Below are 27,966 nucleotides of genomic sequence, written 5' to 3'. Positions count from 1 at the left end.
AAACCCCGAATCACTACTGCAGCAAACTGATATTACTTCTCCTACTTGTTAACCCATGCAAGTTATTTACTGTGTTCTACTGTAAATATCAAAGTAAATACAACTGCAACGTTCACAACTTATAATTATAAGCGGAAACAAGAAACTGAGCAAGAAAGAAATACACAAAACATTACATCGTTGCTTTGGCACAAATGTCCCCGGAAAAACCCAATGCAGGAAAACTAGTGCAACAACTAAGGGTTTTATTATTAAGCAGTAGTTTCTAAATACAATCTTTGGATGCCTTTTTGGCTATCCAGTACAAAGAATATCACTGACAGAAGAATAGTGAGAAGTACCGTACACTATCACAGGCGATTCCGATTGATCCAGCCACAGAATGGCTTGCTCCTTGCCGCCTTTGCGCAGTCACTACGTTAGCCCAACGTCACAGTGTCACTCTCTCTGTTGATTGATTTGCCTCCCAAGAACTTTGATTTCCACCTCTCGGTCTCACACCACGGCTTCCAACTTCAGAAATCGATTCCTCCAGCAAAAATACAGACCTCCTCAAGGCTTTGCGTTGCCTCTGCGTCAGCCTACGCTGGCCAGCTTAGTCTCTGCGCTGCCTCTCCCGAATCTCTCTCTGCCTCCTCTACTAAGTATTCCCAGATCAAGAGAAATCTCCAACCGGAACTATCCCTACCCCTCACTGCAAAAGATCACTTCAAATTCTCTTCCTAGCAACTTTTGTGCTTCAGAAATTCGATATTCTAATCTCCACTCGATGTGTCTTCCAAATGCCCATCAAGACTCCTATTATAATCCTTCTGTTGAGAACCAATGGCCCAAATTAAATCCTAATCAATGGCTCAGATCAATTTGGCTTGATCCTCGTCTTCTTCTAGAAGTTTCACCCACGGTTAGATTAATACCCTTTAATCTATTTTAATTTCCTAAGTTTAGACTTAGTGACCCATTAAAAATAATTAATTATTTTAATAAAATTGTCTCCGAGTGGAATTTCCCAAACGGTTTCTGGGTATTATGGAATACATGTGTCCAAGCCTCCCTGCGTATTTTGAGGCTTAGAGCACATCTGATGCTACAAGAAATCAACATGTATCACTTCTCATAGCTCAAGGAATGAGAGCTTGCTTAGTATGATGTATAGCAATTATGTGCTAAGTTGTAAGTCTCGGCCATATTTTGCATTTTGATTTTTCTTTTTTTTTCATGTTGTTGTTGTTGATTTTCTTAGTCCAATTAGGGTTAGCACAATATTTCTGAAATTATGGTAAGTACTTTTGTCATAGATCTTCTTTTAGCTTATTCCAATATATCATTCAACAATTATAGTTCAGAAATTCAACCATAAAGAATTGCAGAATAGTAGATATCACAACACACAAGATTTACCCTAGGAAAACCCACTATGGGGAAAGACCCAACAACCTTTTTAATAGAGAAATTATTCTTGTTCAATGAGAGACACCTAGACCTATGGTCAAACTTGGTCTTCTCCTCCAATTCAAGTCACCCAATCTAACGCCGCACTTTGCTCTTGATCTTGCACTTCCAAAATTTCAACCCTCCTACAATTGCTAGTTGCCCCAAAATTCCGGCCCTGCAACAGTTGCCCCAGTAACCCCGAAATTTCAACCCCCTACAACAGTTGCCCCAGAAAAATGCGAACTACAAAGAGAGAGATTACTCCATGCTTGCAAGTTTCTAGAGAGAGAGAGAGAGAAGAGAGAAAACTCAACCTTCTTTTTCGTCCTTCTTCATCCTTCTTGTCCTTCGCTCACTTGCCCATAAATTGTCTTGTGTGAGAGAATGTGAATGTGTCAATGGAGGAGGTTGAGCTGCCTTTATATAATAGTCTGTCTTGGGTGAATGGACGTGTCTCTTGACCAGGGCCGACTCGACTTGGAGGGAAGTTGACTTGTCAATTTTGAAGCCGAATTGTACATTTCAAAAATTCATATTTTCATTTTTTTAAAGTCACAATGGGACTTTGACTCAAGCATTTATAAATATGCTTTACAATGATAAATACAATTACATTAAGTGACCAAATGTACGTTATGAAGACCAACCATAGTTACGAGTTCAAAACTCCCTCTTAACTAGGGAGGTAGTCATAATCATTTTCATAAATGTTCTCAAATTGAACAAATTTCTCTAAAGAAAAGGTTATCCATTATTACCAGCATCATCATCTATCATCAACATCCGCTAGTGGCCATATCTGGGGCAGTGCCAAACCCATGGCACTGTCATCAGCATATCAGGACTCACTCCTCTAGACTGATCAATCCTCGAATCTCTTGGCTTCTACCTAGGCCAAATATGTTGAGACCCTCAACTAGAAAGCACTCACTCACCTTTCCTGTTGATCTCTCTGGGCCAAGACCTCACTCAACCCCTTCCTAGTTAGTGATCGGGTCTAAATGTTGAAAGGACCTCACTCTACCCTTCTCGGTGTGTGATCAGGGTCCAGGACCTCACTCCACCCTTCCTGTGAGTGATTAGGGTCCAGATGTTGAAGGATCTCACTCCACCATGCCTAGTGTGTGATCAAGGTCTAGGACCTCACTCCACCATTCCTGGTGTGTGATCAAGGTCCACCTCCAAGAGACACTCACTCAACATATTCCGGGAGAATGTCCATCCGTGCTACAGACATATCAGCACTCCCTCTCAACGAGAGGGGTAATCTCCATGAGCTCCAGCTTGTCTCTGAAGTACACAAACTTGTCTCTTGGCAACGGCATCGTCAGAACATCAGTTGTTTGCTCATCGATGGAGATGTACTCAAGCCTTATTGCTTTCCTCTACACCATGTCACAGATGTAGTGGTGCTTGATCTCAATATGCTTCGACCTGTCATGAACACGTGATTCTTTGAAAGCTTCACACAGCTTTGATTATCGCAATGTATCATTGTCAATTCCAACTCTTGGTCGAACAATCGTGTAAACAATTTCCGAAGCCATACTGCTTCAGTACAAACCTCATTGGCTGCAATGTACTCAGCTTCAAAAGTGTTGAGTGTGATCGACCTCTACTTCCTCAGCACTTTCTGCCCAATCAGCGTTTGTATATCCCTGAAGTTGTACATCCTTGTTTGCAACATACCTCAAGCCATAATTCATTGTACCACGCAGATATCTCAAGATGTGCTTTGTTTCAATCCAATGCTCATGCCTCAATTCTACCTGGAACTGGCTCAAGGTGTTCACAACAAAGCAGATGTTCGGCTTGGTTTTAACCAAATACATTAACATGCCAATCAGTCGTCAGTACATAGATAGATCTACCAATCTGGAGTTGGAGACTCTTAACTTCTTCAAGTTAGTCACCATGGGAGTCGCCATGGATTTGCAATCCATCATACCAAATCTCTGAAGGATCTCTAATACATACTTTCCTTGACCAAGGAAGACTTCACCAGGTTTTTGTCATACTTCTAATCCCAAGTAATAGTGCATCAACCCAAGATCCTTCATGTCGAACTCAGAAGCCAACTGCTTCTTACACTGAATGATAAGAGGTTCGACACCTGTCAAAAACAAGTCATCAACATATAATAATAAGATCACAAGTGCATTCTTCACAACCTTAAAGTAAAGGTTTGGATCGGCTTCACTCTTGGTAAATCCCAGTCTCATCAGATAATTGTCAATACAAGCATACCAAGCTCTTGGAGCTTGCTTGAGTCCATACAAGGCCTTTTTCAACCTACAAACATGAGACTCCTTTCCATATACCTCAAATCCTTGAGCTTTCTCTATGTACACCTCTTCCTTAATCACGCCATTAAGGAAAGTAGTTTTTACATCCATCTAGTGCAGCTCACATCCCATAGAAGCAGCGAGTAAGATGATGGATCTAATAAAGGTGTACCTGGCAATTTAAGCAAAACTCTCATCATAGTCTTCTCCCTCTTTCTGGGAGAATCCTCTAGCCACGAACCATGCCTTGTATTTGTCAATACTCCCATCTACAGCATGCTTAATCTTGTATATCCACTTGGAAGTCACCACTAACTTCCCTTTAGGCCTTGGCATGATTTCCCAAACATCATTCTTCATGATTGATTGGTACTCTTCATTCATTGCCTCCTTCCAAACCTGCTGACTAGTTGCTTCTTCATATGTGGAAGGTTCTTCATCAATGAGTTTTGTCATGAGAGCTACATAGCTGGAGAACCTTTTAGGTTTCTTCACCTCTCTAGATGTGCCATCAGGAGCTGCATGTCCTTCTGCCTCTTCCAATGTGGATCTAAGCCATGTTGGTCTCTTCTTGATCTCTAGAACTATGACTGGTTCTGCTGGATCTTGAGGCCCTTTTGGCCTTCCGGTACATTTTGTAGAACTTGAATGCTCCTCCCTTGAGGCCTCCTGCTTTACTTCATCCAAGGAATCTACAGAGACTTCCTTAGACCTCCAATATGCCACTTTCTCATCGAAGGTGACATCTCGACTAACCTCAATCCGACACTGCTCTGGAATGTATATTATGTAGGCCTTTGAAGATTCATTATATCCAACAAATATGTCTTTCTTTCCTGAAGGCTCAAGCTTGTTCCTCTTATCCTTAGGAACATGAATATATACAATACAACCAAAGATTCTCATGTGCCCGACCTTTAGCTTCCTTTTAGAGAAAGCTTCTTCAGGAGTCATACCTTCCAAAACTTTACGAGGACTTTGATTTTGAATGTACACAGTTGTCTGTGATGGTTCACCCCATAAGAACAACGACAAGTCCAAGTCATGCATCATGGCCTTAACAAATTCTTCGATGGACCTATTCTTTCGTTCTGCTACACCATTTTGTTATGGATTATAGGGGACAATTAGCTCTCTCTTAATCCCATCTTTCTTGCAGAAAGCAACAAGCTCCTTTGAGGTGTATTCTCCTCCATTGTCAGATCTTGATCTTTCTACCTATCAAGTTTTCCACTTCAGCATTGAATTCCTGGAACTTGTCAAATACTTCGTCCTTAGTCTGCAAGAGATATAACCATGTCTTACAAGATAAGTCATCAAAAAATGTCACATAGTACAGCGAACCACCAAGCGATTTTACAAGCATCGGACCACATACATCAGAATGAATCAGGTCCAACGCTTCCTTAGATATGTTGTCACTATTTGGAAATGGTTTCTTGATGTTCTTCACAAGAGCACAGCCTTTACATACACCATTTTTTATTTGCAATTCAGGTACCTCTAACACTATTTGACTCAATTCAGGTAATGCTCTAAAATGAAGATGTCCATACCTTCAGTGCCATATCTCACTTGGATTTATTTCGTCATGTACTAGTGCTTGATCTGGTTGACTTACAAGTTTATATAGTCTCCCATCACGAATGCCAATAACCCTAGCATCATATGTACTAGAGCCCTTGGAGAAAACGAGTACTTTGCCATCCACAAAAGCAACTTTATCTCATTTATCTTCTAAACAAGAAACAGAGACAAGATTCTTTTTCAAACCTGGTACATAGTGAACGTTGTTGAGATGTACATTGTTACCAAATTCCAGCGCTATGAACACCTTTCCAACTCCTTTGACTACATAGTTGTTATTGTCACCTAGTTCAACCCTTTGAGACAACTTATTTTCTATCATACTTGAGAGATTCCCACATTCTCCAGTAATGTGCCTTGATGCTCCACTATCTACCAGCCACATGTCATCATCCTTGAACTTTTCTTTTCCTACATCATCTTCTAGTTCAACAACCTTTCCTTTCACAATGTCCAAAACCTTGTTCTTGGCAAGAAGAATATCTATTCTAAATTTCCAAGCTCTGAAATTAGATGCTCCCTCTAGCTTGTTTTCAGATTTCATAGAGGAAGCCATAGAAACCAATCTACAAGAAGAACTTGAATAAAATGCTTTCTAGGGTTTTGTCAAGGTGATCTCAATGTTCCCTTCTTCCTTCACCAAAGCTCTGATACCATGTTGATTTTCTTAGTGCAATTAGGGTTAGCACAATATTTCTGAAATTATGATAATTACTTTTGATGTAGATCTTCTTTTAGCTTATTCCAATATATCATTCAACAATTATACTTTAGAAATTCAACCATAAAGAACAGTAGAATAGTAGATATCACAACACACAAGATTTACCCTGGAAAACCCACTATGGGGAAAAACCAACAACTTTTTCAATGGAGAAATTCTTCTTGTTCAATGAGAGACAAACCTAGACCTATCGTCAAACCTGGTCTTCTCCTCTAGGTCAATTCACACAATCTGACCCTACACTTCACTCTTGATCCCGCACTTCCAGAATTTTGGCCCTCTTGCAATAGCCAGTTGCCCCAGAATTTTGGCCCTGAAACAGTTCCCCCATTAACCAAAAAATTTGGCCCCCTATAATAGTTGCCACAAAAAAATGAGAACTACAGAGAGAGAGATTACTCCACACGTGCAATTTGCTAAAGAGAAAGAGGAGAGAAAACGCAAACTTCTTTTTCATCCTTCTTCATCGTTCTTGTCCTTTTCTCACTTGCCCATAAAATTTCTTATGTGAGAGAATGTGAATGTGTCAATGGAGGAGGTCGAGCTGCCTTTATATAGTAGTCTATCTTGGGTGAATGGACGTGTCTCTTGGCTAAGGCTGACTTGACATGGAGGGAAGCCAACTTGTCACTTTTGGAGCCAAAATTTACATTTCAAAAAATTCAAATTTTCAAAAAAAAAAAAGTTGCAATGGGATTTTGACTCAAGCATTTATAAATATGCTTTATAATGATAAATACAATTACATCAAGTGACCAAGTGTACATTATGAAGACCAAACATAATTACAAATTCAACAACCACCATACGCTCTTTCTATTTCTTTTAGTTGCATCAACCTACCAAGGTGCATTTCCAAGCCCTACCTAGGTATGAGGATGTGTGGGTGCCAAATCCCAGAGAACCAATGGTCAACTGAACCCAGACAAGGGAGGCGAAATAGGGGCTCATAATGTAAGATGGAAAGTGGTGAGTATGGAATAGGGAGAGATGGGGCTACACTATCTCAATCATGACTTCCCAAGTACTATCCCTTCCTAAAGCCATGGGTCATTATGGGAAGTCCCACTGGGCTAGGATTAAAAATTAACCCCCCATTTAATGTGACGGAACGAAATCACGATTAAGATCCTTCTTCCTTCCAAGTTACCCCATAATCCATGCCAAAATGCCCAAATACAAACAAGCATAAGCACTCGATTACAAAATGAATAAAGTGCCTTCTAATTAGAAACCCACTTTCCAAAATGTGCTCTTGGAAAAATGGGCGAGGAGACATATGATTGATGCAGTTGGCCAAGATATGAATGGCACGTCACATCAGCTACAAGGTGGTTGTCAAGGATTGTTGACTGCTGACTGGAAGAGATGAATAGGAAAAAAATTCTCTTAGGGGTCACCCACTTTTGGTGTGTAACAGGGCTTGAGTTAACCTTTTCCTCAACCTATTTTTACCACTCCTCTTGTGCCCCTTTTTCTTCATGGATTTTTTTTTTTTGCATAGCTTTGGTTAAAACCTTTCATCTATACATCTTTTACTCCCTAAAGATAACGCAGTTTATTGCTCATCGGGGTTGGGATATTAAAATTCCTTTCATTTTGATTTTCTTATGCATTAGCTAGGAACTGGTTGAGGGCTAATGAGGGGGCTAGAGCTCAAACTAGGCTCTTGTCCATGTACTTTACTATATCCCAGCCAATTTTTTGCATTTTATCATAATGGCTCATGCTCTTTCTTTTCTTTTGTTGCATCAACCTCTTAGGGAAAAGTTTTTAGGGCCCTACTCTGGAATGAGGAAAAAAAGGTATTGGTCATAAATAACAATCAACCAAAAGATGGGATGTGGATATAGGGTATAGGTGGTAAAAGAGAAAGTGTTAAGTATGGATTACCGTGGACACACTACATAAATCAGTGCCTCCTATTTGTGCTTCTCCTAGACAATGGAAAAAAGGCCTTAAAGAAGGTCACATTGGACTAAGGGTTAGGGATAACCACCAAGGTGAAGCATGGGAACAAGAATATAACCAAAAGTGGTCTATCATTCAATTCAACCTGTGATCCATACTAAAATGATCTCTAACAATAAATGAAAGCACTTGATTATAAAAATGGTTAGTGTACCTTATAATAGATGACCCATCTTCATCTAATAAGTAAGCCAAATGTCATAAAGCACTAACCAAAGCATGGATGGAGGGCCTTTGAGACTAACTAATTGTAGATCATCATAGGGCTTCTTGCTTTCAAGTTGATCAAAATGGCAGAAATTTTTTTTCCTAGAGGTTAGGTGGGTAACAAGTCCTAATAACACAAAGATACCCCCGTGAGTAATCATGTTACATGATCCCCCCTAATGATGACTCCAATTTTATTGTTAAACTAATCTATTTAGAATCCAAGATTGAAATAGATGCCTTCTACATGCCCACATGCATGTTATCAAGATTCTCTACACTAATTTTGAGGTCAGCAATATATAACATCCAAAGAGTATAATTAAATTCATAATTGAATAATATAAACTAATAGTAAAATAATGTTTATCCAATAACAATAATCTACAACTTGTAAATAGTAAAATTAGTACTATAATGTTCAAGTAAACATTAAATGGTATTTGATACTAATGAAAGAGCACTGAACCAATAATAAATAACAATATATGTCAAGTAGGTTGTGGTTGTGAAAATTTCATCTATCACAACAACTGGAAATTGTTTTCCTAATTGTTAATTTATTTAACAATTTATCTCCAGTTTGCTACGGCAAATACCAAATAATTCACACTGTGATTTTCACAAATAAATATCACGGAAGAAAAATATCTGAGAAAATCTAGCACACACACATAATAAAAATGACAGTTATTTTTGGACACATATCCCCGCAAAATCCCAACTTGGGAAAACTGGTACAGCAGCGAGGGTTTTATTACTATGTAGCAGTGAAATCTAAGTACAATAATTTGGATGTCAAAACTGACTATCTTGCAAAGAAAAATAATGGCAAAACTTTAGTGAGGAATTTACCTCACCCAACAGACAAATCTGGTACTAAACACTGGCCTCTAAAACCCTATACGTCTTGCCCTGCGTCACCCTCTATGTGGACTCTACGCAGGCGCAAATTCGTATGGCCTGGATCTCACACTGTGCTACCTCTTCTGCTTGCCACTAACTCTAAAAATGTTTCCCTTGGCCTCTACAAAATTCTTCTACCACCGGAACACTAAAATGACTTCCTAAATCTGCAATTTGAACTGCCTCTAGAGGCTATTGCGCAATCCCTGTGTCAGCCTCACTGTGGCTCTTCTGCCTCTCTGCCAATGCACTTGCTAGATCTTGAAATATTCCTCCAGCCTCATTGTCTCTGCCCCTCACTATCTTTGCTTCGATCTCTAGTTCTCCGGCAATTGTTGCTGCTCTCTAGAAATCGAACTGCTGAAGTGTGTTCTCCAAGTGCCCATCAACTTCTTCTTATAATCCTCTGTTGGGACTCCAACGACTAAGATTAAATCTTAATCAAGGGCTAGGATCATCTTGAAGTCAATCCATGTGAGTTTTTAGACTATTCTCACCTTGACTTAATTAATTCTGATTAATTAACCATATTCCCTAAGTCTAGACTTAGGAAATATTTTAAAATTGGTTAATAATCTAATTAAGCCATCTCTAGGTGGAATTTCCATAAACGATTTATGGGTTTTGGAGATCTCATGTATTCTAGCCTCTCCACCAAATTTCGTGGCTAAAACACATCCGATCCTACAGAAACTAACACTCCCTCTTAGCGAGGATTACGTTCCCTCTAGTGTTACACATCCTGCCACAAAACTTTGTCTCTGTATGGTGCCTGTCAAGCTGTCACGCTGCTGATGTCTGGCTGCTGCTGCCACCAACTACTGCGCAACTCTGATGCTACATCTATGTTGCTGCTGACACTGTTGTACTGCTACCAACTCTGCATCTTCACTACAACTCCCTCTCATTTGTTGTTGCTGCAACTGCAACAACTGCAACTGAGAAGCATCTGAAATACTGAATCAACTGTGTTGAGTTACTAGTATGATGCCTCTGTCCCGAGCCTCTAACTGTTACTAGCATCTGCACTATCACTGAAGAATCTGCGTTGCTGCCAACTCTGCACTGAGCCACCTGCTCTGCTGTCAACACAGTACTGCACTCCTCATCCTCTGACTGCCATTGATCCATCCTGCTACTGAATATTGTGGGCCCCCGTAGCAAGGTAATGATCCATGAGGTGGACTCCTCAAGGACCCTACCCAATCTCTGTAGCTCTCTGGGGCTACGCCGCTACAGTATCAAATCACCCCACCTCACTCCTAGAGGTATGTATGCGAACATAGCAAACTCTTCCTCTATCCTAAAGGAAAGTTTGTCTATTTCCGCGAATGCTACCTGCTGGTCCTGCTTCTCTTACCTGTCCTTCTTCCTGAGAGGACACTGGGTACTGTAGTGAGCAAACTCACTACACCTAAAGCACTTGGACCTTCAACTGGTCCTTCTTATTCTTCTTTTGCTCCCCCTACCCATCACTGGAACCCTTCGATGCAAGGGCCACATTCTCTTCTTCCTTCATACCCTTCGATTTGTTGCTATTGTTGCCACTACTGAGCTCTTAAGTAAATCTCACCTCATCTTCTCCTGTTGTAGATCGGCCCACATCCTGTCCCATCTAGGTAGCGTGTATTTGCCCAATATGCTTTGGACAAAGACTTTCCAATCCTTCGAGACACTGTTTAGTGCCAACCATACTATCTTTGATAGTTGAGATGTTGCCCCAACAAATGCAATCTGATCTCGGACCTCCTGAATCCTGGTGAGGAAGGGATGTATGCCTTCTCCCTTCTCCATCCTGATGCATCTGAGCTTCTCTTCCATGAACATCTTTCATTGCTTGGAAGAATTCTGATATAGCATGGAGAGAACTACCGACATCTCTTTGGTTGTGCTTTTATCTGCCAGATGTGAGACTATATGATCTTGGACTCCATCCAAGATCAACCACTTTGCCCTTGCCATCTCCTTCCTGTATTCCTTGAGTTGATCTGCATCCTGGGGAACTTCCACCACAATATCTAGGTAGGCTTTCAGGCCATATTCATCTAGAAGGAAGGAGATCCTAACCTTCTAAATGACATAGTTGGAGGCTCCCTCCAACCTATCCTGATTTCTAAGCCTTGTTGTGGTCATCTCTGAATTTGTCGAAAACTCCCTCTTTCCTTCTGCTCGGTTGTTGCTCTACTACTCGCACTCTCTCCTAGAACGCGTAGACCTACTAGCTTCTACTGCTAATTTGCAACTGGAAATTCGAACTTCTAAGACTCGAAGTTCCATGAGAGAAATTTTCCCTCCATTGTCTGTGTTTTTCTCTTCCACCTGACGATGATTCTACAACTGCAAAACCCTCTGCGTCCAACCAAAGATATGCTCAGCAAAAATCTAAGTCATTGCTACTCCCTCTAACTACTAGAATCACCATCTTGGGCAAATCGAATTTTTCTGCCAATCCTACATTGAAAAATCAAACTCCTACCTCAACAATTCAGCCTGCCTGTCAAGGAATTGCGCAGTCTCTGAGAATTTTGGTATTTTGTTCCCTCTGAATAGCGAAATTCTCTCCTCCGCTTGTAAGCTTCCCGGTTAATCACTTAGGCTCTGATACCATGTGAAAATTTCATCTATCACAGCAACTGGAAATTATTTTCCTAATTTTCAATTTATTTGTAGTTTGTTACGACAAATAATTCACACTGTGATTTTCACAAATAAATATTGCGAAAGAAAAATAGTTGGAATCTAAGAAAATATAGCACACACACATAATAAAAATGGCAATTGTTTTTGGACAAATGTCCCTAGAAAAACCCAACCTGGGAAAATTGGTGCAGCAGCTAGGGTTTTATTATTATGCAGCAGTGAAATTTGAGTACAATAATCTAGATGTCGAAACTGGCTATCCTGCGGAGAAAAACACTAGCAAAAATCTAGTGAGGAATTTTCCTCACCCCACAAGCAAATCCGGTACTGAACACTAGCCTCTAAAACCCTCTATGTCTTGCCCTGTGTCACCCTCTGCATGGGCTCTGCGCAGGCACAAATCCGTACGGCCTAGATCTCACACTCTGTTGCCTCTTCTACTTGCCACTAACTCTGGAAATTTTTCTCCCGGCCTCTGCAAAATTCTTCTACCACCGGAACACTGAAATGACTTCCCGAATCTGCAAATCGAACTACCTCTAGAGGCTACTGCACAGTCCCTACGTCAGTCTCACTGTGGCTCTTTTGCCTCTCTGCAAATGCACTCGCCGGATCTAGGAATCTTCCTCCAGCATCACTATCTCTGCCCCTCATTGTCTCTGCTTCAATCTCTAGCTCTCTGGCAACTGTTGCTTCTCTCTGGAAAATGATATGCCAAAGAAATCAAACTATTGAAGTGTATTCTCCAAGCACCCATCGACTTCTTCTTATAATCCTCTGTTGGGACTCCAATAGCCAAGAATAAATCTTAATCAAGGACTAGGATCATCTTGAAGTTGCTCTGTTGAGGTTCTAGACTATTCTCACCTTGACTTAATTAATTCTGATTAATTAACCATATTCCCTAAGCTTAGACTAGGGAAATATTTAAAAAGCGGTTAATAATCTAATTAAGCCATCTCCATGTGGAATTTCCAGAAACGATTTCTAGGTTTTGGAGATCTCATGTATTTTAGCCTCTCCGCCAAATTTCTTGGCTACAACACATCCGATGCTACAAAAACTAACAGTGGTCAAGTGGCTAAGACAAAGCATTTTTAGTGTTGAAATATGGGTTCCAAACCCATTGAAGAATTGTTGTTGTGTTAATGTTGCAAATGGATTCATACCACAGCCAAGACCATGTGGACATACCAACAACCTTGACAGATTATGGGTGTGGCATATATGAACAGATGAGAGTCGAGACCAAGTGCAACTCTTGGGTGAATTTGGTCAAATAGATACCCCTCGATCACAGCATCTAAACAAGATGTAGGCCAAAGTCATTAACAAAGATTCACTCACCAAGCCAAATAATAATAACATATGATTAATAAACATTTCATAATACCACTAACAAGGTGATTAAACCTAGCGCACGCGCTCCTGCTGCAGCCGTCGCCTGCAACCTGTTTGAAGATCCTAGCGCGCGCGATCCTGCTCCCTTCGACGCCTACAACCTACCTTGGATCGACCCTCAGCTGCTCGGATGGCCCCTCCGGAGGCTCCACCGGAGGAGGCAGCACAACAGCAAGCATTTTCGGCATTGATAAACTCCTTACCTCCTCAGCGTGCTCGCCCTTCGATTTCCAAGTTTGTCAAAAAAATCGAGGGGTTACAGGAAGTCTCTCTCCCTCCTACTTTGCCCAGAATGGTTGCTCTTGCTCTGGCGGAAAAAGGACTTATAGGGCAATTTACAGGTCTCTGGCCCTCACCAAAAACTGTTCAGAGGTGGGTGGAAAGGAATTGGACAGATAAAATTCAAGGGAAAATTTCTATCAGATTTTGTGGGAAGGGTTACTTCACTTTTCATTTTGAGACAAAGGAAGACAAGGATTTGATATTCCGCAATGGACCTTACTTCATGGATTCCAGAGGTTTGTACTTAAACAAATGGACGCCAGACTTCGACCCGGAGCTAGATATCCCTAATGCGGTTCCTGTTTGGGTTCGTCTCCCTCACCTCCCATTGCATTGCTGGGGAGACGAGTCAGTGCATGCCATTGGAAATGCGGTCGGGAAATACATTGATCGGAGTGAGCCAAGAGATAATATGCAGGCATGTGCCCGTATTTGCGTTGAAGTTGATCTGGGTAAAGGTCTTCCAGAAGCCATCAAGCTCAAAGTTGACGACTGGTCGCACATTCAGCAACTCGACTCTGAGCAGATCCCTTTCAAGTGTAAGGTATGTCACGAGTATGGTCATTTTGCTAACCATTGCACTAAGCTCTCTAATGTTGATAATAATCTGCAAGAAGAGCAATGGGAAATGGTCAAAAAGAAAAAAACAACCCCTGGCCACAAACTACCCAATGAAGCTGGACCTTCCACTCAACACCCTCCCATCTCTCATAATCCTTCCCCCCCCGCCCTCGTCCCCTCTTCCTTCTTCCCCTCATCCGCCTCAATCTTCTGGCCGCCAGCTGAACCCTCTTCCTTCTTCTCCCTCCTCCAACCCCTTTCACATCCTTTCCCTTCCTGAAGATTCCCCTGCTCCTTTGAATCAATCTGAGCCCCCCTCTTCCCCCCATTCCATGACCATTCCCTCCTACCTACCATCAGATCCACTCCCTCCTAGAATCACTCGAAGCAACTCCAAGGATCAGGGGCCCTCTCTAGATGGTCAAAAGAAGCCGGGAAGAAAGTCTTCCAAACAGCACAGGGATGAGAACGCGCAAAAAGACATAGCTCTAGGACTCCAGAATCCTATAGAATCTTACATACAGGGATCAATAGATAAAGAAACAGCAAGCAAAGATAAGGGAGGGAGAGCAACTCCTCGAATCACAGTTTTGAAATGATTAATCTTTCATGGAATAGCAGGGGACTTGGGCACCCCTCCAAAACCAACGCCCTAAAGGATCTTATAAATCAAGAGCAACCATCCATTATCTTATTGCAGGAAACAAAACAGAGAGAGTCAGAAATTAACAAGATCATTGACCGTCATAAGCGCTATAAAGGATGTACATGTGAAGCCAGAGGGGCCTCAGGTGGGATTACTACTATTTGGAGCCAGGAAGAGTGGAACAGTGAAGCTGAAATAATAGAACAGCATTGGATAAAGACAGTGTTGAGGAACAACATGAGCAAACAGCAGATTGTGATTTTCAATGTTTACGCCCCTAACCATTACAGGGACAAAGAAGTTTGCTGGGATTCTCTCAGCAAGAACATAATGGAAGAAGACAACAGCAACATCATCTTAGGGGGCGATTTAAATTTAATTTTACATGCCAATGAAAAGCGTGGGGGAAGCTTTACGCCAGACCCATTTAGAAATCAGCTGGAAACCATAATGCAAAACGGTGATCTGATCGACATCATTCCAAAAAACCGAAAATACACCTGGAGTAATCGCAGATTGGGTAGCAACAATATAATGGAGAGACTGGATCGGTTTCTGGTTAATATCTCCTTTCTTTCCACTTATTCAGTTGTCAACGCCACCATTCTGCCCTTTGCGGTCTCAGATCACTATCCAATTACTTTAGCTATGGATACGCACTGCCCTCTTGGGCCTCTTCCATTCAAATACAATCATATCTGGAGCGATTATCAAGCAGCCAAAAGTCTGATTCAGCAAACCTGGGGTCAACATGTTGAAGGATCTCCAGGCTTTATATGGGAGAACAAATTAAAAAATGTGAAAAAAGCGCTCAAAAATTGGGCAAAAACATAGTATAATGAACCAGAGGAAAAAAACGAGAGGTGAAAGCCAAAATTGAAGACCTTCAATGTGCAATAGAAAATCAAGAGTACCATCAGGATGAAAAGATTCAAGAAGAAAACCTTTACAATCAGTTATGCAGTATCAAAAGAGAAGAGGAAGAAAAATGGCGTATAAAATCTAGGCAGACTTGGCTGAAAAGCGGAGATAAGAATACCTCTTTCTTTCATAAGCAAGCCACTGCTCGGCAAATCAAAAACAACATAACAGTCATCATAGACAATGCAGGGACCCAACACACTGATCAAACAGCTATTAAAGGTGCTGCCTCAGACCATTTCAAGGAGCTCTTAACTGAAACAGGGGAGGAAGAACTCTTTGATGACCTCCTGCAGCATTTGCCAACCAAAATTACAGCAGATTTAAACAAAAAATTGACAGAAGAGATAAAAGAGGAAGAAATTAAGGAAGCAATTTGGTGCCTTCAGCCTAACAAGGCACCCGGACCGGACGGTTTCCCAATATGTTTTTATAGAGAATATTGGGATTTGATAAAAAAGGATCTCATAAAATACTTCAAATGGATTCAGAGGAAAGGCAAAATAGGAGGCTATACAAACTCAACACACCTGGCCCTCATTCCAAAGGAGAACCGCCCTTCTAATTTCTCCCGCTTCAGGCCAATATCATTATGCAATTCTTCCTATAAAATCTTCACAAAAATCCTTGCTTCCCGTCTCAAACCTCTCCTACCGATGTTAATTTCTGAAAACCAAGGAGGCTTTATGGCTAACAGGCAAATTTCAGATTCCATTCTCTTGGTTCAGGAAGCCATTCATTCTAGCCACTCCAGGAATGAAAAGGGCTTTATTCTGAAATTGGACTTGGCCAATGCCTTTGACAGGGTAAGGCATTCTTTTCTTTTTGCGGTTCTCCAGAAAATGGGCTTCTCTCCCTTCTTTCTTGATATCATAAGAGCCTGTATCTCTGGTCCTTGGATTGCTCCCCTTATCAATGGTAGACCTGGACCTTCCTTTCGATCCTCAAGAGGATTAAGACAAGGTTGCCCCTTATCCCCTTACCTTTTCCTCTTAATGGCAAAGTCATTCAGCTGTGCGCTTGACCACAAGAGGCAAGCAGGCCTCATCACTGGTATTAAATTTGAAGATGGAGTAAAAAACATCAACCATTCCCAATTCGCTGACGATACTTTGCTGCTAGGTGGGGCGACCACAATCATAGCTCGAAGATTCAAATCCTTGCTAGATCAATTCATGAGATACTCAGGGGGCCAGATTAACCATCTCAAAAGTTGTATTTACAGATGGAATGCTTCAGCTCAAACGATTCAAAGCATTGCCAACATTTTTGGTGTTCCTTGCAAGTTAAATTGGGACTATTTCAGCTACCTGGGAATGCCGGTGAGTATAGGGAATGCAAGGGCAGATGTTTGGGAATTAACCTTAGACAAAATGAAAAGAAAAGTCCAGAAGTGGGGAACTTCTTGGCTCAATCCAGCTGGGCGGCTGGTGCTCCTCAAATCGGGCCTTTCCTCTCTTCCCCTTTATCAATTTTCCCTGGCACAAGCTCCAGCTTCCTTTCTTCGCAAAATGGACAGTGTTCTCAGATTCTTTCTTTGGCAGGGAGGGAAAAATGAGAGGAAAAAATTCAACTTGGTTGGATGGAAACAAGTCATTCAAAACCAAGAGAAAGGAGGCCTTGGCATTAGATCCCCAACTCTCATGAATTTAGCCTTTGGCGGAAAGTTGATATGGAGACTCATGGAAAACCAAACAGCCTGGTGGAAAAAAGTCTTGGAGGCAAAATACCTCAGCCAACCAAGGCAGCATCTGCTTGCGGCTGAGATTCCCAACAGAAACTGCACAAAGATTTGGAAGCTATGTAAAAAAGCCATCACATTCATGGCACAAAACGTTTCCAAGGTGCCTAAAGGAGGTAAGAAAGTCAACATTGGCACTGATAAAATCATGGGAAATCCACCAATCAACAGCCTCCCAGGTATGGATTCAATAATTCTCTTTCTCCAAAGTAAAGGTATATGTAATTTAGACCAAATTTCTCAATGGGATGCAATAACCCATGCTTGGATGCGATGGAATTTTCCTCCCATCCCTCAACGCCTCAAAGGCAGCTTTGACAACTTTTGTAAACATCTGCACAGCATTGCTCCCACTTTTAAAAACGACAAGGATGAATTCAGATGGGACCCCACAGGAACCAGCTACACAATTCAAGCAGGCTATGATTATTTAAACAGCAAGGAACACCCAGCGCCAACATGGATACATTGGAAGATTTTAAGGAAAGCAGAAGCAATTCCTAAGGTAAAATTCTTCATGTGGATTCTCTTGAAAGAAAAAACTCTCACTGCAGAGAACCTTAAAAAAAGAGGTATTGTTGGACCCTCCAGATGTCCTAATTGCCAAGAAGCAGAGGAGTCTATACAGCATCTTTTTATCTCATGTCCTTTCGCAGTCTCTTGTTGGAGCAGCATCAATCCTTCCGCGCCCCCCATCTGGAATCCTCAGCAATCCATTGGCGAAGCTCTAAATAATTGGAAAAGAAATTACCCCTGGCAATCCATGAAACATAATCCTGCTAAGAGAGTGTGGGACGCCCTCCCATTTGCTCTTTTATGGAGGATCTAGATTGCTCGGAACAACATGATATTTAGAGACAAAGAGACTTCAATCAGGCATCTTTGTATCAAGGCAAAAAGTCTGGCGATCGAAACTATTGCTTCTAAGATCACTAAAAAAATTGACATAACTAGTCTATGGGCTGAGGAAAAAGATTTCATAAGAAATTTAATCGACAAGATTAGTATCCCCCCAACAGTGAAAGTCTGCAGCAATCTGGGCAAAGCTAACAGTCACAGATGGAAAATTCGCTTAAAGCAGGACGACTTCAGCAATTGGCTTCGCTCAAGTAACTCCCACTCCTTGTTCTTTGACGGTGCTTCTAAATCAAATCTGGGAGCGGCGGGAGCAGGGGGCATTATCTTCAATCCTTCTGGTGAACCCTTAGTCTCCTTTGAATGGGGATTGGGAATCCTCTCAAACAACAGGGCCGAAGCTCTGGCCCTCTATCAAGGCATTCTTCAGTTACAGGCTCAGGGAATCAAAAAAGCCCTCATCTTCGGCGACTCTGCCATCATTATTAATTTAATGAACAGCAGGCGGAAAGCTTCCAATATTTTCTTGCAGCAAACCATCAGTAGATGCAAAGTCTTGATATCCCATGATCAGGAATTCCATTTCTATCACATTCTTCGATCCATTAACCGAGAAGCTGACAAACGGGCCAGTCAAGCTTGCTCTCGGCCCAAAGGAAGCATTCTCTATAACAATGAGGACTTACACCATTTCATCCCTTGATTTTCATGATTGTTTTAATTTGTTTATATCAAATGACCCGCGTTTTTGCCAAAATGTACCCTGACCAAATCCACAGTAATCCCGATGTCCTCTGTCGCAAGCCGCCGAAAATCCCTTCGTATCTCATTGCAGATTTTGTTGTTCCTCTGAATCTAAGCTATTCCTGTGAACTCCGTGATCGCCCAAGCTCCTTTCACGTGATCCGGTACTTCATGGGCCTCTGCCCGCCGGTTATTTATTCCGGGAAGCCTCCCCTTCATCCGCAAGCCCCCATCTTCATGCTCGTTGACCCCTCTGCTCTCGTTTCCGTGGTTAACAGTCGGCTTACGATATCTATTAATGTTTTCGCTTCATTTCACAGGCTCCTTAACGCCCGATCCTTCCTCTCTGCTTTGATAAGGATCACCATCTTGCCTCATCGCATTTCTGTTTTGCACATTCATGCTTCCTCTCGCCCAGCATTAGCCCCTGCTTTAAAGTCTGATATTTCCTTTAGCTCTGTCCCCGAGTTTCTGAGACTTCTTTCAACTCTCTTCCCTGCTATTCTGATCCTCCTTTGGGTTCCCATTGTCACCGCTACAGCTTGTGAGAGCCCTCTTTCAGTTTCGCTCCAGGCCAGTTTTGAAGTTCTTTGGATGGACCGCAGTGAAGATTGTCTTCATTGTCGTGACTTACAAGCTGAACTTGAGCAAGTCAGAACGCATCAGCATCTCCTGGATGAAAAAATCGATGCTGCTACAAGGATTATCACAGCCAAATATGAGGCTGATCTCAACCTCTTCCTTCATCGCATCTCTTCTCTGCAAGAGCAATTCAACGCTCAAACAAATACCTGTGCGCACATTCAGGAGTCTGTTGATATTCTCAAGTATATGATGGATAAGATCAACGCCCCAAGTACCAGTTCCTCTAGTATAAAGGTTGCAGAAGCTGACAGCCACCTGAAGGACTCCACTGCTCGACAGATCAGTCACATAAGTATAGATTAGATGTATTGTAAAGTCAGTTTGCTTTTGTCTCAGTTTATCCGAATTTACACTTGTGTTAGAGCCTTTCAAATTGAATATAAAAGCATTTCAACGGAATGCTTCAATGTAATTCAGCTGCAAGCTCATCCTATGAGCTCTTCTATTGTAACACCGGAGCTTAGTCTCCCCTTCTTTTTTTGAATACATTTAGCTGCCGATTTTGTGAAAAAAATAATAATAATAACATATGATTAAAAATACAGATAATCAAACATTTTTATCACAGCCATTATTTTCAATGCGGATATGCATGCATGTCTACGTTGAGATATGGATTCATCCATGTATGGATGTGCATACCTCAATGGGAGATGCTAGGTAGACCCCCCTCCCAAGTGCAATGGAGGTGGCCTTCCTAGGCCATCGACCTTCTTGATCATCGATTGACCCCGCCCAGGTAAGTATGGATGCACATAACTATACAAAGACATCAGTATGTATGCATGTCTGCAATCAGGTATGGAAGCATGTATGCATGCATTCAAATACATATATTAGGGATTTAAGGAAGCTGAAATTGACCACAGAGAAACACACTAACATGAATTGCAAATAGTGAACCCAGGTCCCAAAGATATATTAAAGGCCTTGGAGTTGCTGAGAGCATGACAGGCAAGCTTTTCGAAACAAAAAGGCCCTGCAGATTTTATTATTTTAAGTTTTAACTCCTAAACTCACATTCCAAAGATTATATTAATGCCTGTTTTACTGTCTCCTGATAAATATTTTTGCCTCTTTCATAGGAAGAATCAGATCTGTATTCTATGAAAGCCAAGCGTTTTATACGTTGGTTCATATGACACATTGATTTTAATGTATATTTCTTCATATCATATGAACTTAGGGAAAGATATGAAATAAGGCCACCAATTGATACACCACGATAAATAATTAAAGATAACATTTTTATGAATCTTAATCAAGCAATAAATTATTATTCTGTGCATACATAGAATAGAGATCAGTGCAATAACAAGCAGATAATGTTTGGCAGGACACAACATAGACACTTACCACAAATACCATCATTGACTCGAGATGACGACATTAGAATTGGTGCATGCCCAGTGTTTGTGCAATAGAATTTTCCTTCCGGACAAGCTGATGTTCCTACAAAATATAAAATTTATGGAGCATGTCTCAGGACGAATATTTACTTGAGCTTTAATGGTACTGTAGTAAAAGACAACATAAAATTTGCTACATTAACCTTCATTGTTCATGCCACATGCTACCATTGACAAGACAAAAGCTCACCTAAAATATAAAATAAATATTTAAATACATCACTCTCCTCATGTGGAAAAGCCTACATCACCACCCTCATTTGTAAATCATTCACTCAAGTTATTAATTGATAAAAGCGTAAGAGAAATCTTTCTCCGGAGCAGTTTTCTTGTTCATGTGCTCAAGCATTACAACAATCTTTCTTGTGTACATCATTTAAGTGTTGTTTCTTTTCTGATGTATTTGTAGCACAGCTAAATTAGGATTTAACGAAGATTTCATTGTAGATCCACTATCTTATCTCAACATGGTATCAAAGCTAGTGTGGACTCTTCTTTCTGTATCCAGCATTATTTCAGAGTTATTCCAACTCTGAAACTAGGTTTCTGGAGCTGTTTTAGCCTTTAGGGTCAATTCAGGTCTGAGACTAAGATATCAGCACTCACTTTTTGGAGCAAACAGTTTTCACGATTTTCTACCTTCTCTTCCACCAGGGCCCTCCTTCCTTGGTTCTTGGTTCGCCTTTATCATCAGATTTAAGGGGTTATTTTGTAGAATTGTGCCCTCTTTTAGTGCAACACTCTCCTTTTTTCTTCTTACAACCAATCTATTGCAGGTTTTAAGAGCAGCCCTAGCGTTATGGATGGAAAAAGGTAGGTTTATCATCTTCATGGAACCAAATACCATATGTGGGCTGATCAAATGACACCCCTTCTTCAAAGCAAAGATTTATGGATGTATTTGGAGAAACCGCTTCCACCTGAAGATGATGACAGTTATCATCTAATATATTTGAAGAAGGACGAAGCCCTAGGGTTGATCTCTCTTTATGTGGACTCTGAAGTCAAACCTTGTTCATCACACCAAGTGAAAGAAGAGTGCGAAGCAGATTTGGGATGCTTTCCATGATTTATTTGGCATAGAGAACACAACTCAAGTCGATCATTTTGAAACTGAGCTCTCCAACCTCAAAATATCTGATTTTATTGTCGAGGATATTACCAACTTCAAGAACCTAAAGATTGATATTGTTATATCTGGTGGCCAATGTAAACGAGATTCTAAAAATATCAGCATTGTCCTTGAAGCCTTTCTTTTGCAATCAGAAATTTTGCTATCGTCTCTTACAACATTCCTGTTTTTCTCATGGCACCTGCCTTGCTTACTTTAGAGGATATGTCTTCTAACCTTATCCAGCATCCCTTATTAACCTTTCTCTTGCACTTAAAAATTTTGCAATCATTTTTTACAGCATTCCTCTTTTTAAGACACCTACTTTGCCTGCTTTAGAAGATATGTTTTCTAACTTTATCCAACACCAAGTCACCTTGAGGAGTTAGGCTGAAGTTCTGAACTAACCTCTAGAGAACAAACCCATTCTAAGGCTTCTACCAGTACCTCATACATAATTGAGTCTACAGGAGATACTTCCAAATCTTCAAAGAAAAAGAGGATGACCTGCGTTTACTACCATAAGGAGTATCATTCTTTCAAAAAAAATCCTCTTTGCCTTTAAAAGATTGAAGAAATTGCTTGGCAAATAGCTGGCAACAAGGCCCTCTTTGGAGAAAAGGCCGATAACGCTGCACATTTAGCTGTGCACTCTAGTTTATGGTCTTCCACCTCTTCATGGGAATGAATTGCAGATCTTGGGGTAATTAGAAATATGACAAAACACAAGCATCTTCTCTCCCACTATAGTATCAACATAAAGGTGAGCAGGTACCTACTAATGATGACTCAACTCTTCAATGCTCTCTTTGAAGAAAATACCAATAACGCTACAGATTTAGCTGTGCATTGTTGTTTACGGTCTTCCACCTCTTCACAGGAATGGATTGCAGATTATGGGGGAACTAGTTACTAGACAGATGACAAAACATAAGCACCTTCTCATCCACTACAGTGATCATCATAAAGGTGAACAGGTAACTATCAATGACGACTCAACTCTTCCAGTTTCTAGTTTTGGCACTATTATTAATGATAATGTTAACTATGGGGATGTTCTTCATGTCCCTGGAATGGGACCAAATATATTATCCATTTTTTGCATCACACACCAATAAAAAGGTGGAATTTTGGCCAGAAAAATGGGTTGTTAAAGACATAAATTGCAGGATCAAAGTTGTTGCTTGTGAATATTGTTATGAATACAAACATATGTACAAGTTGCGGAAATCCTCTTCATCCCCAACTTTGAATAAATGCATTGCAATGGTGGCCAATGAAGATGATGACAGCAAGATATGGTACGTTCATCTTGGTCACATCAATTATAGGTCTTTGAGACATGAGTTGTTGTTGCCTAACTGAGGTTCTTCCACAAATAAGCCCTCTTAACCGTGATGTTTGTGACGCATGTGTGATGGGTAAACATCATCATGAGTCCTTTCCAAAGGACAACTCAAGGCATGCCTCTAAGCCCCTTCAATTGATTCATAGTGACATTTGTGGTCCCATGGCCGCTTCTTCTCTTGAGGAGCCAATTACTTCTTCACTTCTGCTGATGATTATTCCCAGTTCCTATGGGTCTACACCATTAAATCCAAAGGTGAGCTGTTTGGCAAATTTCATTAGTTCAAAACTCTTGCTAAAGCTCAGTGCAAACAGAAGATCAAGTGTCTCTAGACTAATGGGGGAGGTGAGTACATTAGTAATGCTTTTCAACAGTTTCTTCACTCTCGTGGCATTTCTTGGCAAAAGATTGTTCCTTATACTCATAAACAAAATGGAGTGGTTGAGTGTAATAATAAGGAAATCATGGAAATGGCTTGTTCTATGCTTTATTACCAAGATATGACATTGCCCTTTGTTGAGAAATCCTTCAGGGCAGCATAGTTAGGGTTTTTATAATGTTGATTTCTCTTTCTTTGACATTTTCTTGTGAAGTTTCTTATTAGTTCTTCTTTCCAATTATTAAGTTTGTATCATCAAGACAAATGCCAAACAATGAGGATCACAAACACAAAAGAGAACACAAGATGTAGGGCATTCAACTAGGGAAAAACCCCACTTCTAGTGGAAAACCCAAAAATTCTTCTTCTCCTCTTTAGGATCAAAATCAAATGAGACAACCTTGACCTTTGACCAAGACAAAGACTTTATCTCCATCCATCAAGCCAGCCCAAAACCCAAAAATTCTTCTTCTCTTCTTTAGGATCAAATCAAATGAGACAACCTTGACCTTTGACCAAGACAAAGACTTTATCTCCATCCATCAAGCCAGCCCTCAAAAATTTTCCTTCAAGACAATGCAGAATCAAGTAGGTCTTTGGTCCATCATATTAATCAATTAGGGCTTTAGTCCTTCTGCAATTCGGCCTGCAATCATAATCTTGTACCTTCATCCTGCAGTACTTCAATCCTTTCACACGTGTGACAGAAAGACAAACATTAGGCTTCCTCCTTCTTTGTTGGGCTTTCCTTCACTTCTTGCTATGAGATAAGCTCTTACTTATGATATTCACACTTCCTCCTTTCTTCTATAGTTGCATATCCAAGTGATGCAAAATAGGTTGAATAGCACCTCTTATTTATAGTGGTTGTAGCTTTATTAGTGAGGCCGACTTGATGTGTTTGATGTGCTTGAAGCCAACTTGATGGAGGGGTTTAAAATTCATGGGTCCTTTAAAAAATTAAATCTTAACAGGTCCAGCGACTAAGGTTAATTGATTATTTTGCTAAATTTTATGCCTTGGGTCCTTGGGGTTAAGTCAAAGTCAAAATTTTGAGGAAATTAATGCAAAATTTTAATTTTTTAATTTATTAAAATGCATTTAATTGAAAAATTCGAAATTTCCTCAATATTTAAAATTTCGACGGATGAAATTAAAAGAAATTTTGATCCTCATCAATGGTCGAGATCATTTTGACAAGAATCACTCGAACTAGCCGTTGGAAGATTTATCTTTAAATAGGAGGTCATTTGTCAGTTGAGATCATTCAATCTTTGAGTCGTGTACTAAGTGAAAGCTCTCTTGTAATCTTTTTTTTTATGAGCAATAAAGAAAGACTTTGGGGTTAATTTCTGTTGTTGTTACTCTTCGTGGAAATGTTGTAAGATGTATTATTTTCATGCATAGATTTCCTTTTAGCCATTGATGATAGCTTTATGAAGAGTGATTTAAGCACAAGTATCTTGCTTGATCACTGGGGTTTGAATGGTAATTTAAGTTCTGAATATAATGGCAGGTATCTCTATTAAATCTGAATTTTATTATCGTTTTCTCGCTCTACGTTAATGGTTGAATTGAATTGTGCAGGGAATTCTTGATTTTTAAATCATCGGGCATTCGAAGAAGTTTTCAGTTGGACCAGCCAACTCCCGATTAGTATTTTCTGAAGAGCCCAGCTTGATTGAATCCCAGGCTTATCATAAGAAGTTTCATTGTTGATGCATGAAGGGTTTTGGGCGAAGCACCTCCGTTTAAATTTAAAATTTCAAAAAAAATTATGTGCTAAATTGATAAATCTGGCTTTTAAGAGCCTCAGATTATCAGATCTGGGAGCGGAGTTGGACTCACACTCGCCAGATCTGGTAGATCTGCTACTCTTGTGCATAGATTTGTAATTTTTTTAATTTTTCTGACTTAGGGTTTCTGGGGTTTCATTTTTTTTGGTATATCGAGATTTTGGGTGTTTGTGTTTTCAGGAACAGGTTGCAGATCTGAAGGTGAAGTTTGATTTTGAAGCCAAATCTAGGCCCTGGAGGGTAAGATCTGGCCTCAAAACCAGCTTTTGCAAGGGCATTGTTTTGCAGAACAAGGGTTTCAAAATCTCTTCTAAATCTGGGGAAAAAATTTTAATAAATCCTGAAGCAGAATATAACATTTAAATCTGGAAATATCAGGGTTTTATTAGGCAGCGATTTCCCATTTTGTTTGTTGCCTGGGGTTTTTCAGGCAAAATCATTTTCGAATTCATTTTTAAAGGGTTTTGTTGCCTTCAGTTTTATTCATCATCTTTGTTGCCCATCTCTTGCCATACGCTCCTCAAACCCGCAGAGTATAACCAAACCCTCCTTCACGCAGCCATCTCCCGCTATCGAAACTCTTCCACATTGCTCCCTCACCTGCAATAAACCCTGCGGCATTAGCTCATCCCCCTCACGCAACCTTCGTTGAACGTTCCCTTCAGGCCAACCCCTCCAGATCTGCGTGCTATCCTTTGCCACCTGCACAAACCTGCAAACGAATCTGTCGTTCCCTGTCCGCGTTGAGCTCCACCTCTCCACGTTATTCGTAGAGTTTCAAGCCTACACTCTCCCTCATCTTTCATTGCCATCACTCCCCTTCAAACTTCATGTTGTCGCCCAAACCCTCTCCATGCAGCTTCATCCATCCGCTGCCCATAGATTCACACATTTCCTCCCAGCCACGGTCAAAATCTCTTCATTCCTTACGTTGTCGTCGAACCCTGTGTATTACCTCCTTCACACAGACCATCCCACGCTACCATCCCTCCTAGCCTGTGTAGCTCTTCATCCGCTACTCGCTGTCCATACCCTTGACCTCCACGCTATCCTTCAACCTACGAAAAACCTCTCTCTCGCAGTCGTTCCCTTTCCTCGGCTTTCCCTTGCATCCTTTTGCTGCCGTCATGAGCCATTCCCTTTCCATCGTTGCTCGTCTAACCTTCAATCGCTGCTTCTAGGACCTGCAAACATTTCGATTTAAATTTGGATTTTCTTCTTTAGCTTTGTATATTCGTAGGGTTAGATTAGGGTTAGACGTATTTTCATTTCATGATTTTAATTTGTTTTGATTTAGTAGTTTTGGTTTTCTTTTTTTTTATTTTTGAAATTCGAATTGTCTTGTTTAGGCTTTTGTTTTTCGACTTTTTTTTGTTAATAATTTGACTTTGCCTTTTGATTTTTGATTTTGATTTTTTTTTTTAATTTTTATTTACATTCAATAAACATTAAAATTTTCTAAAAAAAAATTTAAAAAATCTAAAAAAAACTAAAAATCCTAAAAACATTTAAAATATTTAAAATCCAAAAAGGGACTTCACATTACTTGTGACTTTGAGAAATCCTAAAGTATGAAATCGAAATAAATTTCATATTTAAAGGTTTTAAATTTTTTTTTATGTGGCCTCTGGCCCATTAAAAAATTTAAAAGATTGTTAAATCTTTTTTTCGATTTATTTTGGGTCATATTTAGTGTTGCTTGGCATATCGAGAAATTCACCTAAGAAATAATTAAGTTGTCAAATTTAAAATTTCTTTTTGGTGTCTTTTTGTGCTAAAGATTGTTGTGGTATCAGTGTTTGTCATTTCTCTATAGTTAAATGTGCTTAAATTTTTTATCTGAAGATTAACTATTTGAAAGTGGTGAATTTCCTAGATTTGGGTCACTAAGCATAAATTTTTTTGAAACTGGTTAGCTTTTAAAATTTCATGGTTGATTAAGGTATTTGTATCTCTTGAAATTTAATTGCTAAGACATTGTGCATCTAGTGAAATTAATCATTGCTTGAATCATTAAATGCTCGTTACATGTTAGACATTTTGCAAATATTTTCAAGCAATTGTTAAAGAATTTTATCGTGAAATTATAAACAGATTTCATATCTCTGTTTCCTAAGCAGCAGTTGCTGATCGATTACTTGGTCTCCATTTCCCTAGCAAGAGCGTTGACTCCATAAGGCACTGGTATTAATCATTTAAAATCTAATCAAATTCTAAGTCTTGCTAAGCCTTAATCAAGTACTTGATCGCCTCGCTGTGTCTCCCGAACTGGTTGGTTCTCAACTAGTTCTTCTTCATTCCATTTTTCCATAGGGTCTACCCCCCTTAGCCTGCTATAGGGAGACAGCTTAAACGGAGAGATTGGGGATCAGG

General features: G+C 40.3%; 1 protein-coding gene and 1 non-coding gene across 3 annotated transcripts in view; both read right to left on the bottom strand.

Annotated features, from left to right (window-relative positions):
- Nucleotides 1-27,966, bottom strand: part of LOC149203798 (glucosidase 2 subunit beta-like) — a 138,763-nt gene that overhangs the window by 59,628 nt on the left and 51,169 nt on the right. For both annotated transcript variants that reach the window (XR_016253970.1, XM_089403553.1), the window contains exon 3: nucleotides 20,907-21,002. Coding sequence is in view for 1 of the 2 variants with exons in the window: in XM_089403553.1 (XP_089259679.1) it covers nucleotides 20,907-21,002 (96 nt within the window). In the remaining variant the exon portion in view is untranslated. The remainder of the gene's footprint in view (nucleotides 1-20,906; nucleotides 21,003-27,966) is intronic.
- Nucleotides 20,142-20,297, bottom strand: LOC149203799 (U1 spliceosomal RNA). The gene has a single exon (XR_016254056.1). It is a non-coding gene; the product is annotated as a U1 spliceosomal RNA (small nuclear RNA).

Source organism: Pinus tabuliformis, chromosome 2_1 (assembly GCF_031772625.1).
Source record: "Pinus tabuliformis cultivar Carrire ecotype Pingquan chromosome 2_1, CPIR1, whole genome shotgun sequence".
NCBI classification, from domain to species: Eukaryota; Viridiplantae; Streptophyta; class Pinopsida; order Pinales; family Pinaceae; genus Pinus; species Pinus tabuliformis.
The sequence above is the reverse complement of the archived record's forward strand: the minus strand, read 5'-3'. Positions and strand labels throughout refer to the sequence as shown.